The 14557-nt window shown below is 41.3% G+C and overlaps 1 protein-coding gene across 9 annotated transcripts in view; it reads right to left on the bottom strand.

Moving 5' to 3' along the window:
* The window catches only part of ADAM23 (ADAM metallopeptidase domain 23), a 179673-nt gene that overhangs the window by 141530 nt on the left and 23586 nt on the right, over window positions 1-14557 (bottom strand). For all 9 annotated transcript variants that reach the window (XR_005295655.2, XR_005295656.2, XM_043505643.1 and 6 more), the window contains exon 3: window positions 4616-4692. Coding sequence is in view for 7 of the 9 variants with exons in the window: in XM_043505643.1 (XP_043361578.1) it covers window positions 4616-4692 (77 nt within the window). In the remaining 2 variants the exon portion in view is untranslated. The remainder of the gene's footprint in view (window positions 1-4615; window positions 4693-14557) is intronic.

Here is a 14557-nt window from a genome sequence, read left to right as displayed (position 1 = left end):
CCCAAATCAGGACAAAAAGTCAAACTATCAAGCTACCTGAGCAACTGCAGTGCTTCATGTGAGTTGTAGTTCATTGTCCTTTCTCCAACTATCTTCCTTACTCCCCTGCCCAGACTCTCAGTCTTCCATAATGCACTGGGATCTCTTCCTGTGGCTGAAACACTGCAGTACTTAATCAACTCCCATAAGGCTCTAGATGTCTCTAGGCTCTCTTTCCTCTCTTCTTGTCCTTATTCCTGCCTGCCCCTGACCGCACCTCCTGACGTCCTCATATGCTTTTCAGCCATTGTTTCACATTTTAAAGGTGAGGGTGTAAAGGTTGAAAAGTATGTTAACAAATGTAATTCCATGTAATGCTTTAGTTGCAGGAAAAATACTTAACTCTAAATTCAGCTGTGGGCAGATAAAAAGCCTTCCAGTTCACCTTTAAAAACAAAACAGCTCATGCAGAAGAGGTGAGTAGCAATAAGAAATAGATATGGTAATATAGTGACCTAGCTAATTTTAAAAAGCCACAGCTTGTTGCTCTGTAAACACAATATTTGATATACTTGCATCTTTGCCCCTCAAGAAACTTGCAATATTGCTGACAAAGTGACCAAAGTAAGACCTCAACTGGACATCAGGAAGAGAGCAATACTTCTTTAATACTGAAAAATACTAATTTCTGCTGATTCATTTTTGTTTTAAAATGTGCTGAAATGCTCAAGGACAGCACAAGCTGCGTATGCATTTTTTATGCAGTGCTTACAGAATTTTGTACATCACAGATTTAATAGGGTTTTTTTATATCACTATTCTTTTTCTTCAGATATCACCTTCTGTATCAGTACACACAATGGCAAACACTGGCACTATGGGAGTCTTACTGTTTTAGAAGTATATACAGTGGCATGTTTATGTCAACATATTGACACATTTGGGGAGGTATGTTAGAGGTAGTGCAAGCAGTGAATAGAATGAGACAAAAACTGCATCTCTAATGAAAGCTGCTTTACACCTCTAGTCTTACCTACCAATGAAACAAAACCTCAACTATAAATGGGCTCCTATATTGTCATTTTCACATATAACTCAAATAATATGATCCCTTGTATGCTAGGAAAGTGACCTGCTACTGCCATGGCCCCCAATTCAGCAGGAGTTAAAAGGCTTGGTTGCTAATACAGATGAGACAAGACTGTTTACAACACGATCACAGAAAGCCTAAATAAATAAATAAAAATAATATGCATTTATACAGTACATTTTACCTAGATATTAAAAAAAAAGAACACCTTCACAGTGGTGGTGAGCATGTTTTACAGATAGGAAAACTAAGGCACAGAGAGACCTGGACATATGGAGGTTGGAGCTAAAATGGGTCTAATTTGCTGTCCCTTCTGGATACAAGAACATCTTGGGACCTACTTCTGGATGAAGAAATAATGCAAATACACAATCAGTCAATGGCAAAGCTAGGATACAACCAGATCTTTCAACAATTACTCTAGCACCCTATACATTGAACCACATGTCCTCCCTTAAATAGAGATGAGGTAGAACACTGTGTATCTCTCTTTCTATAACAGTATTTAAAACAATCTTCCCTTAACTAAAATAGTAGCTAATGCGTTCAGCATGTGGAAGGCAAGCTGAAGAAAACCACTGTTGGCAACAGGTCATTGTCCTGCTATACATGGCACCTGGGTGGAATTTTTAAATCATATTTAAAGTGCAGTAAGCAGATTTAAAATTCCTATTCAGAATCCAAGCTCAAAAGATATCTCTACAACCTTTTGATACAATACAAAACTTTTCTGATACAAATTTGGAGCCCAATGACATAGCAAAGTACAATGAAGAGACAGAAACAGTAATAGTCATTCATACCATTTGATTGCATATTCTCTATAGTGAGACAAATGAAAATTTCACTAAAATTGGTAGTGCTTTAAAACTACTGTCAATAATTGATACTTCATTAAACTTTAATTAGACAGATCATTTACTATATTTATTATACATTCATAATTCTATTTAGTAACTATTCAATTAATGTGTACCAGAAATATTTAGGTCCTTTGGAAAGTCTACATATTTTTCAAATGTTTATATGGAAACAATTTGACATTTTTGTTATTAATGATACAAAAATTAGTAAATATTAGCTAATGTATGCATCAAAACACCTTGAGAAAGTATGAACATTATTGTGAGAATTGCCCTGACTTATAGGGGAATGCAGAGAAATACCAGCATTTGGGCTAGAATTTCATTCCAATTCCATCCCCTTTGGAACACCTGAATCTTGCAAAACAGATAAAATCCAGCCACAGCTGGCCAACTGAGAATTCCCTCAGAAAAGGGGAATTCACTGTTGGAGTAAAGCCAACTTTCCCCCCATCCTCAGTATAAATATTAAGGAAAGGAACAGGACTGAGTAGAGAAAGTAGTGGGGAGCTTTGCTTCACTTTCTTCCCCATAGCAATACTCCGCTAGTGTCTGATCCCTTACAGTACATCTACACTGTAGATGGGAATATGCCTCCCAGCCAGGCTAAAAAGACATACACTAGCTCTGCTCCTTCTAGCACACTAAAAATATCAGTGTAGAACATTGCAGCATAGGTAACAGCATGGTCTAGCCACCAACTGGGGACCCTGGGGGTCAGCAGCCTTGTACTCAGGCAGCTAGCCCAGGCCACAATATCCACACTGTTATTTGTTAATCGCACAAGCTCCAGCAGAGCTAGCATGCATCTGTCTAACTAGGCTGGTCGGCACACTTCCAGGTGCAGTATAGACATACCCTTAGGGACCTTAGAGCAGCCCTATTGCACAGATAGGGACAAAGTAGCTTGAGAATCTCAGAGCCAATTACAACTTCCTCCTGATCATTTCTCTCCTGCACACAGTGTATCGGTGCAGGAAATAAATCAGGTTCTTTCCATATGTGTCATAATTTTTCGGCCATTTATGTACCAAGATGAAAAGCACCTTCATCTTAATGAAGAATAGTCTTTAAATAACTGAATTCAGTAACTTACAAAAATCCTGGTAAACCACATAATTTAATATTAGTTAGCGCTACTTATATTTTAAGTCCTGTATCATCCCTTACTTTAAGTACATTTGTCTCAAATTGGCCCTTTATGAAGATATATGGATCACTACTAACCTGGTTAAGGCTCAAAATATACATTCCTTAATTGAAAACTACAACTGTTTATCAGTTACTGCTATTTATATCTGGTCTATCCAGGATTCCAGACAGATCAGAAGGAAATGACCCTGTTCACAATCTAAGCCAAACCTAAGCTTTAGCTAGTGTTGTAGATGAATAGAGTAAAGTACAGAGATATGAATCAGGCACCTGTGTAATAATCAGGAACTGCAATTTTAAGGGTAATTCTTAAAGAAAATATAGCCTGACAACATCTAGAACAGGAAGATCAAAGTGGCAACCAAAGATACAGGAAATTTCTTCCACTACTGTTATGCAGCACATGGCTTGCCGGTTTTCTTCCTGATTGCCACCTTCTGTCCAACAGATGACTGCTTTTGCGTGGTGGACTGAATCTTGTACTGTATATAAAGCACTTAAGAATGAAAAGGATAATAACTGTAATGTATATATACTGAGATACTTTTCATAATTCATATCCAAGAGGTTTTGGGGACTTCAGCAAATATGTTTTGGTTCCTGAGCATAGGTGCCAATTCTATGGGTGTTACAGCCCTGGAGCACCCACGGAAAAAAAATAGTGGGTGCTCAGCATCCACCGGCAGCCCCGTGGATCAGCACCTCCGTCTTCCCCACCCCCAGCACCTCCTGCCCACCAGCAGATACACTGCTCAGCTCCTCCTCCTCCTCCTCCCTCCCAGCGCCTCCCATCTGCCGCAGATCAGCTGTTCAGCAGCATGCAGTAGGTGCTGTGGGGGAGGGCGAGGAGCGAGAGCAGGAAGAGGCGGGGGAAGGGAGCAGGAAGAGGCAAGGCGGGGACAAGAAGAGGCGGGGGAGGGGCAGAGGGGGTAAGAAAAGGAAGGGCAACAGTGGGGGCTTAGGGGAACGGGTGGAGTGGGGGCAAGGCCTGGAGCAGAATGAGGGCTGGAAGGGGCATGGCAAGGGTGGGGGATTGGGGGAAGGGATGGAGTGGCAAAGGGCCTGGGGCAGAGCTGTGGCAGGAAGAGGTGGGGTGGGGACTTCATGGAAGGGGTGGAGTGGGGGTGGGTTCTGGGGCAGAGCGGAAGTCGAGCACCCCCCAGGAACACAGGAAGTCAGTGCCTATGTTCCTGAGAACCCAAACTAAATTTATATTTCTATTTTTCCTCTTTACATGCAAATATACTCTAGTGCTGATAAATAGGAACATATCCTTTCTTAAAGAAAGCTATATTTATAATACCTAGCTTAGGCAAGCTTTCCAATTTTCATAAATGTTTTAGTATATTAATGCATTTCGGTGGTGTGGGAGTTTCCCAAAGCTCACTTCGGTGGTGTGGGAGTTTCCCAAAGCTCACAGAATTCCACCTGCCCTACCCTACTGCTCTCTCCTTCAGAAATCGCTCTATTTATTTCCAAAAGAACAGCCACAAAGAGCAGGAAACAAAGAAACCCACAATCATACACTTACTTATTCAATGTGAGGTCAAGGATGAATTTGGAGCCAAAGGCCTCAATCTGGAAACTTGCCTGGGCCAGATGCACAGCCTGCAGACATGAAAAAAAGAAGAATCTTTACTTTTCCTATATGTTTAAAACAAGTCAAATCAGTCATCAAGGTTTGTATTTTTTATTATAATAAATTGTACAGTACGAAATAACTTATTTAGGATTCCATTAGAAATGTCTGCACATTTTTGTATGCCACTGTTTGGATCTGTATAGTGAAGGCATAACAAGTACCTACTACAGTATATACACTGTATTCTAATTGTAATCACCTCATAGAACTCTCTAATTCTAAAAAAGTATGAATAATTATAATTAAGGCCATTGTGATGCAAGCATGTAAATACAAAATCATGGCAAAGCTCATATTGTACAGTATGCAGGACTCCTTCAAAATAATTCCCTTTAAGAGCCAAGGCTTTGCATTTGTGGATGTACCCATGCTAGTGGTTACTAGATCAACAATTCTCGACATATTCATTCAATAGCTTGTCCCACATCTGGAGCTTTAAATTTCAGCTTTAACTTTAAATTAGACCCAGCTGCCAAAAACAGAATGGCCTCAATTCTCTAATCTGAATTATCAAGTCAATTCTCAATATTGTTCTAAGTGGGACTAACAATATCTGCAGCATATTCATACATTAGCTGGAAAACCGGGGTCACAACAGACTATTCAAAATTTTGTTTAATAAAAGATTATCACAGATACTTGTCACCAGTGTTTCCTCTAATTTTTTACATCCATGTGCGGAATTAATTTTGTTATGTGCACCAACATGGAGGTGATGTGTGACACGTCACCTTCATATTGGTGCACATACCAAAATTCATGTGGTGCAGGCGGGGCCAGGGCCAAGGGGTTCGGAGCGTGGGAGGGAGCTCAGGGCTGGGGCAGAAGGTTGAGATGGGAGGGGATGAGAGCTCTGGCTGGGGGTGCGGGCTCTGAGGTGGGTCTGGGGATGAGGGGTTCGGTGTGTGAGAGGGGCTCAGGGCTGGGGCAAAGGGTTGGGGTACAGGGAGTGAGGGCTTTGGGGTGGGGCCAGGGATGAGGGCTTTGGAGCTGTGGGAGGGAGCTCAGAGCTGGGGCAGAGGGTTGGGTGCAGGGGAGGTGAGTTCTAGGGTGGGGCCAGGGATGAGGGATTTGGGGTGCAAGGGATTTGCCCAGGGGCTGCAGTGGGGAGAGAGGACTTCATCCAGCCCTTTCTCACCGCAGCAGCTTGGGGCTGGGGGAAGAGGCGCCTCTTTCCGGCAGCGACAGCTCTGGCGGGGCTGAGCTGGGCCCAGGGAGGGACTCCTCACCTGGCCGAGGCAGGTCCACACTGGGGCTGGACCAAGGGGGGGGCTCCTCCCCTGGCTGAGGCAGGTCCACGCTGGGGCTGGGCCGAGGGAGCGGCTCCTCCCCCCCAGCCAAAGCAGATACACTCTGGGGCCAGGCCGAGGGAGCGGCTCCTCTCCCGCAGCTGAGGCAGGTCTGCTCTGGGGCTGAGTCGAGAGAGCGGCTCCTCTCCCTCGGCTGAGGCAGGTCCGCTCTGGGGCCAACAGGGCGGGGCACCTCTCTCCACCACTACAGGTCTGCTCTGGGGCCGACGGGGAGGGGCGCCTCTCCCTGACGTAGCCCTGAGCCCCTGCGTGGAGCTTAGCTTGTCACAATTTCAGGTAACTGCACCTGTATTCACCTTCCATGGTTTCTCGAGAGCACCCACTTAAAGGTTTCCATCTCCCACTTGTCACTTTTCTCAGGCAGAGACCCACATCTCACTCATTCCTGACCAGAGCTTTAAGGCTGCATAACTGCCTGGATTTACAGTGTGATATGCCCAGCAAGCCAGACAGGCTAGTGCCTGCACTTTCCTTTCTCTCTGAAGGCTATGACCAGCATATTGTCCGAAGTTTTAAGTCACCACACAACCTCTTCTAAGCCAGCACATTTTTTTTAAAGTAAAAGTATTACAGAGAAAACATTAAAAACAATAAAAGAACCGATACCCTTAATCCGAATGTCTTTGCACTTTAAGGACCCTGCCCTGTTTCTGTCCCACTTCCCCCAACAGTTCTGCCTTTGTGTGCAGTTGAGCTGAGACAGCAATGCTTTGAGGAGCTTTTCAAGCACTGATATTTTAGGCTCTGTCTACACTACAAAATTAGGTCAACTTAATTGAGTCAACCTACAACCACTGCAGTAATTCAATTGGCAGTTGGTGTCCACGCTACCCTTCTTCTACCAGTGGAGCATTTCCCCACCAGAAGCGCTTGCACCAACTGAAATAGGGCATTGTGGGGCACTGACAGCCATGCAGAGCTCACAGCTGAAGCCCCCGATCTGCCGTGGGGTGACAGTCCCAAGCAGAGACCCACAGTACAGAGACAACCAGCAGTGACATTGACTCAGCCACTCTGACAGCTCTGGGATCTCCATCTAGAGCCCTGGCTCTCAGTGCCTGGCAACCAGCCTTGGAGCACTGAGCCCCGGTAGCAGCCCAGCTGGGAGTGGGGAGCTGGGAGAAAGCAGGGCTCCCAGTGGACAGAAGGAAGCCCAGGCAGCAGCCCACTAGGAGCGGTTGGCTGGGAGCCCAGGGGGCAGCTGGGCTCTAGCTGGAGCCCCCCACCAACCCCAGGGTGACAGCCTGAGCTGTGAGCCAAGGTTCACAGCCAAGGTGCAAAGTTCACAGCAGGAAACTGCTGGAGCCGTGAAATTGACAAGAATGTTAGCCAACAGCCAATGTAAGTACAGTAACGCCTCACTTCACGTTGTAGTTGTATTTCCTGAAAAAATGTAACTTTAAGTGAAACGGTGTTAAACGAATCCAATTTTCCCATAAGATTTAATGTAAATGCGGCGGGTTAAGTTCCAAGGAAATTTTTGGGGGGCAGACAAAAGGCATTATATAAAGTACAGTACTGTACTGTGGTTGGGAGGTGCCCCTGCCTTACCCCACACAGGTACAGTCCACTGCAGGCAAGGACACTAGGAAGCACTTTGCGCAGCAGCTTCCCCCCCAGAAGAACAGATGCGACTTTGCCAGAGGACGCTCCAGGCCCGCCTCTTCCCGTCCCTGCTCCACTCCAGGCCCGTCTCTTCTCACCCCCACTCCACCTCCTTTCCGAGGCATGCCGCATCCCCGTACCTCCCCGTCCCTCCCAGCGCTTCTCTCCCGCCAAACAGCTGTTTGGCGGCACTTAGGACTTTCTGGGAGGGAGGGGGAAGAGCGGAGATGTGGCGCTTCCCCACTCCTCCCACTCCCTCCCAGAAAGTCCTAAACACTGCCAAACAGCTGTTTGGCAGCGGGGGAAGCACTGGGAAGGAGGAGGAGAAGAGGAACTTTACAATGGAGCATTGCACAAGTTGCTGCTCTTCCACAGAATCTTACAAGCAGTGGACAGAGCAGGCAGCCAAACACGTTATAAGGGAGCATTGCACAACTTTAAATGAGCATGTTTCCTAATGGAGCAGCGACGTAACTTCGAAACAACGTTAAGTGGGTGGATGTTAAGTGAGGAGTTACTGTAACACAGTGTCTACATGGACGCTAAGTCACCCTGACTACACCGACATAAGCCCTACGCCTCTCATGGAGTTATGTCGTCAGTGTAGTGAGGCACTTATATCAGTGGGAGCAAAGCTGTAGTGTAGACAATGACACAGGTCGACATAAGCTGCCTTACATTGACCTATCTCCATAGTGTAGACCAAGCCTAAGATAGCATGCGGCCATGGGAACTTTAAAGACCAGTGACAGAACTTTTGACACATGTCCTATCTCCCTTATCATTATAATCAAATGAAACGCTGCATACAAACTAACTGTAGGAAAAGGACAGCAACCGGTTGAGCTATCTATGAAGTCACAATGGTGCCACTAAGAGTTACCTGAGCTTGTCCCTAAACAATATAATCATAACATTTAGATACAATTACTAATAACTTAGGCTGCATTTGAAGGATATATGTATTCTAATTATGCTATGCACAAGATTTAAATTAATTTTGACTATGTGGAAAGTTTGATGAGCTTGTGTTATTCCACCTTAAAGATCATTCAGGATAAAGAATAGACTAACAATACATTTCTTAAGTCCTAGTTTATAACGAATTTTAACTCAAACAAATTAATAAATTTACTTGTACATTTTTAAAAAAGCCATTCTGCACTCAAAGAATAAATGCTGTGAGTTGAGAAAGATGTACTGTATTTTTCATACAATCCAGAGAACCAAAATAAAACTCAACCATAACCATGGATTTGTGATTGGTGCCTCTATAATTATATACATGCAGATGCGTACACAAACACACAATTATTCTTTATTGCTCGTGTTACGGTAAATAGTTAAAGCCTGACCAAGATTTATATACAGCAATTCACAGCTTCAGATCAAGAGAGATTTTACCGTCCTGTCAAAAGGAAAATCCTAGATCGATCTTAACTATGGAGCCACTATAATGAACAACCCTGGGATGAAATAAACATATTACTTTTATGTATTAGTCTAATCTCATCCCTCACGTGTAGCAGCAATGAGTCAGTGAGTAGGTCACCCTAATTAGTGAAGACTAAAATAGTATTTCACCCTGGCAATTGATTTATATTATTTATAACAAGTTAGCATAAAGTGTTTTATTACTTTGTGTTTCAGCCATTATGATTTTATGTAATGTGTCTCATTCATGGGAGAGGGAATATTTCTGAAGAATGTTACACACTATTGATATTGTTCTCTTTTAAAGAACTGCATTAATCCCTATATTGTGGGACATTCCAGTGTTTTATAGTGCTAAAGTGTGATCTGAAATTCATTTCCTCTTATACAAACAAGTCATAGACAGCACACATCAAAATAAGAAATGATATTCCTGGAATGTGTATAACACTTTGTTTATATGCACACCCTTTAGATGTCTCCTTTTCTATGCATTCCTTTTCCTTTTCTATGCATAAGAAAAATTACATGTATTACTTGTGCAGTCTGTGTACATGCACACACTTGATACACCAATGGGACATATGTGACTTCATGTGTTCGTATGTGAAACTTATATTCTTGTTGTTTCCATCTAGTTATATATAGTTTAACAGATATAAAAGGAAACTGTTTGCTTCCTCAGCACAAGTGCTTGTTATGACGGCAAAGGCTACTGTCTAGCTGCAAAGCTGCAATATTACACTAAGCGTTCCTGCAGCAAAGTGCTACCAATCAAATGCAGTGGAGCTAGCTCAAGAAGGAAGGGTCAGATTCTCTTTTCCATTTTTGCTGCCGCCAAAATAAAATTATATGAAGAGAAGAGTCCTCCCCCATTGCTCTGGTAGGAAGAATACCGTTAATCATCGTGATAGAGATTTACTGCACCAGGAATGGTTCGGGGAATAGTGTTGTAGTCTCTTGTATGCAGCAGAATCTCCAAGCTTCTCTCTCCTCCCTCTACGTAACCTAAATTCACAGACTAAAATAAGTAAATAAATTATTATAAATCTCGGATTTATTGAAGTCTAAGCCTGAGCCCCTAGCGCCCGGGGCTGAATTCAACACCCAAGCCCCTGCCACCTTGGGCTGAATCCAAAGCCTGAGCCCCCACCACCCCGGGCTGAATTACTGGAATTTTCAAGAAGTCACAGAGGTTTCATAAAAATCACAGATTTTTTAGCCATAATTATTATATAAAAACAATATTAAGGTTTCACTGAAATTCAGTTCACTCACTGAAAAAAAGCAGTATGAGTTTTTTCAGTGTCTTGAAAAAAAAAAAACAGTATGAGTTAAGGACATTTTGTGAGTGTAAACTCTGATAACCTGCCTTTTGCTGGTTCATGCCACACCTCAGTACTATCCATTCTTTTACTTATTTTACTGTGCTCTCCATCATAGTATTTTAGGATTATTTAACTGTAATTCAGTTGCATGAATTTCATGGAATTTTTGTCATTTTAATTTTTAAAAAGCTAATAAAAGTTTAAAATTTGTATTATTTCCTTTACAGGCCAATATATTAAGTAACCAAGTTTATTCATCTGATACTACTAGGCATTTTTAAAAGAATAGATTTTTTGCATAAGTATACACATTATTTAACTGGTCAATATTAACAGTTTCTTTAGATCTCCTACTGTGTATCAGTTAGATATGGATTTCAACACTATAAGTTTGCTGCTTTTAGAAATTCAGATTTTTAGTAACAGGCCTTGCCAAACACATAAGAGGCAGATGTTGCATTTCTTATTTTGGCAAATCTCCTGAGTTTGCTATTGTAAAAAGTCCATCTCTTGATCAAAGTGGATTTTTTAAAATTAAGAGATCTAATGATTCAGAAGTATACCCATTCATCTGTAAAGTATACCTGGCTTTTTGTACATTTGTACTACTGCTATGTATGTGCTAAAATCATTACGCTTAGATGGAAAAAAAGGTGTATATGCATGTATCTAAGAGAGATAATTAGGCTTTTTTAAAAATTAGCTTTAGTTTATAAACTGAAACTGTTTTTGAGCTATATAATCTTAAAATACATTTATTTTTTAAAATGGACAAACTGGATTTTTTAGTTGATACGGGAAATAGTTCTTCCATGCTGAGAATTTGACTGGAAACTTTCAATTGGAGAATATTTTCCTGACTATATTGGAGAAATACCTTATAGTGTGATTCTAAAAAGAAAAGTGACTAAAATTTGCTCAACAGATTTCATTTCTATGGAGTTTCTGTATCCAGTTTCATTTCTGCCAACTTTAGTAATTAAGGCCCTCGATGCTTCAAAGACTTATGAATATGTTTAACTTTATGCACTGTGAGTAGCTCTATTGACTTCAGTTTAACTCCCATTGATTTTAACTCTCATTAAAACCATTGGAAGTTAGTGTAACCAAGCAAATAATTCAGCTCTAAAATATGCTTCTAGTGTTCACTTGCTGTAATTTAAGCTCATTGCTTCTTGTCCTATCCTCTGAGGTTAAGGAGAACAATTTTTCCCCTCCTCCTTGTAACAACCTTTTATGTCGTTGAAAACTTATGTCCCCACTCAGTCTTCTCTTGTCAAGACTAAACAAACCCAGTTTTTTCAATCTTCCCTCAAAGGTCATGTTTTCTAGACATTTAATCATTTTTGTTGCTCTTCTCTGGAATTTCTCCAATTTGTCCACATCATTCCTGAAATGTGGCGCCCAGAATTGAACAATACTCCAGTTGAGGCCTAATCAGCATGGAATAGAGTGGAAGAATTAGTTCTCGTGTCTTTCTTACAATACTCCTGCTAATATGCCCCAGAATGATGTTTTCTTTTTTGGTAATAGTGTTACACTGTTGACTCATATTTAGCTTGTGATCCACTATGACCCCCGAGGCAGTCATTTCCCGTTTTGTATGTGTGCAACTGATTGTTCCTTCCTAAGTGGAGTACTTCACATTTGTCCTTATTGAATTTCATCCCATTTGCTTCAAATGACTCCTCCAGTTTGTCCAGATCATTTTGAATTTTAACCCTATCCTCCAAAGCACTTGCAACCCCTCCCAGCTTGGTATCATCTGCAAACTTTATAAGTGTACGCTCTATGTCATTATCTAAACCACTGATGAATATATTGAACAGAACTGGATCCAGAACTGATCCCTTTAGTACCCCTCTCAACATGCCCATCCAGCTTGACTGTGAACCACTTAACTACTTTCTGGGAACGGCTTTCCAACCAGTTACGTACCCACCCTCTAGTAGCTCTATCAAAATTGTATTTCCTGGTTTGTTTATGTTGCCTTTAGTGGATTTGCATAGCTCTAAACTGATTGGAATTTAGGAAACAGCTCTGATGTTGAACAAGGCAAAAGAATCCAACTCTCTCGCCCACAGTTGTGTTCGCTTCGCCAGGCTAACAGGAATGAAAACTTACTTTTGACACTAGAGTCAGTAGATAGGACTCTGAACACACTCCGATGGCAGACTGCATAAAAATCTGTGATTACAGCAAAGGGTCAAACAGTAGTCAAAATTTGGCTTGCAGAATCTTCATGACAGTGGTGAAGTATGTATCAGAAAGAACTCAGCCTTTTTGACAGATGTCAGGCTTGCAGACTCCACCTGGCATCTTAGTGAGATACAATAAATGGAACCCCATGATGCCATGAAGAACAGCTGCTTGAAACTGAAGCCAAGCAAGAACTGATGCTGGGGGGCAGTGGAAAGTATTTTTGATCACTTGCAACCATGGTAAACCTCCTTGCTTGAAGGTAAGCCCACACAATTGGTCAATGAAGTGCACAGTTTAGGAGGACTCTTGGATTCCTTGATGACACTAAGCTCTCACATAGCAGCATCCACAAGTATCACATTCTATCATCTCCAGTTAGTTAAGAGACTCAATCCCACCTTGGTGGACGATGACCTGGCCTCAGTTATTCACACCTCTGTCACTTCTTGGTCAGACTGCAACAATATGATGGAAATAGCTGGGCTTGAAGCTTTCAGTGCTTACGAAACTCTAACCAGCACAGAAAATTGCAGCACATCTCCTCCGGAACACAGGCTACTGTGAGCTCATTAAACCTGTCCTCTGCTCTCTGCACTGCCTTCCCATAGGATTTTGAATCAAGGTCAAGGTCTTGGTCTTTATCTTTAAAACACTCCATGGTCTGGTTCCAAGATATCTAAAAGACTACCTAAAATTATGGGTTGAAGGCTAATCAACAACAACCCTCCTCTGGCACAATGGAACTTTCTACAATAAAGATAAAGCTCCTTTGATACAGAATAGAACTTTCTTCGGGCCTCATCCCAGACTATGGAATGAATTCCCCTAGGAACTAAAGACTATCACAAACTGACCACCTTCTGTTCCACATGCAAGGTACACTTCTTTGATCTTGTCATCTCTAACATAAATGTAATAGAATATAATAGAAACATGTAAATTTAAAAAACAAACAAACAAACAAAAAAACCCACTACCAAAAGTAGACACTCCAAGACACGTGCTTCTCTCCTTCGGGAGATGATGAGAGAGTAAACACCATGTGACAGATGTTAGTCACATTGCTTAAATCAGTGCTGGAAGTCACTCAGATAACATGGCAAAGTTGGTGGTATAAGAACATATATGGAGTAGAATTTTTGCAGAGAAGCACACTTTTCAGAGAACCACACTTATTTTTAAAAAAGAATTTATGTAAATACATATATGGCATACTATAAACAGCATGTTCAATACCTGTTTAGTAGTTCAGTTATACATTTATTAGCATAACTCATTTAAAAACCCTCTTTATTATTATTTTAAATCAATGGATTAAAAGAAAAAATGTTTTCTGTCCTTTCTCCTTCCTGCCATTTGTAGAATTATGATATTAACAGGTTTTCAGCCATTCTGAAAAGCTCTCTGCTTGATCCTTCATTGAATTGGACAAATCCCCAACATATCTTCCTTTTTTGGGATGCCTTATGAAAAGTTGTCTTTTTGTCTCTTATTTTTTGTGAAGCCTGATTTTTCTAAAGTACTGTAGCTATAGGTTTTATTTTGTTCTTAACCATAATTCACTATACTTAGTAATGATTATGGAACTCATAATCTCTTTGTTTGAAAAGCTATTTAACTTCAGTGTATTTACAATATTAAATAATATTCCAACGGTACTGGCCACAAATCTTAACAATTAGGAAAATTTCAGCAACCTTAAAAGGTAATTATTATCTTCAGAAAGGAAGTGGTACTTATTTAAAACTGTGATGTAACACAGCGTCACCGCAATTAGGTGATTCACCTGGGTTACCACAATAATAAAACAAGACAGTGCATTTTTACAAGTACTAAAAAGATACCTCAAAAAGAGTGCTTCATCGGAAAGTACCTTCTCTACCAGTAATAGTCATAGGATGTCCTGTATATCTTTAGTATCTAGAAAGCTGTTGTAAAATAAATTTATTTCT

This window comes from Dermochelys coriacea, chromosome 11 (genome assembly GCF_009764565.3).
Source record: "Dermochelys coriacea isolate rDerCor1 chromosome 11, rDerCor1.pri.v4, whole genome shotgun sequence".
In the NCBI taxonomy this organism is placed as follows: domain Eukaryota; kingdom Metazoa; phylum Chordata; order Testudines; family Dermochelyidae; genus Dermochelys; species Dermochelys coriacea.
This window is presented reverse-complemented; position numbering and strand designations above follow the sequence as displayed.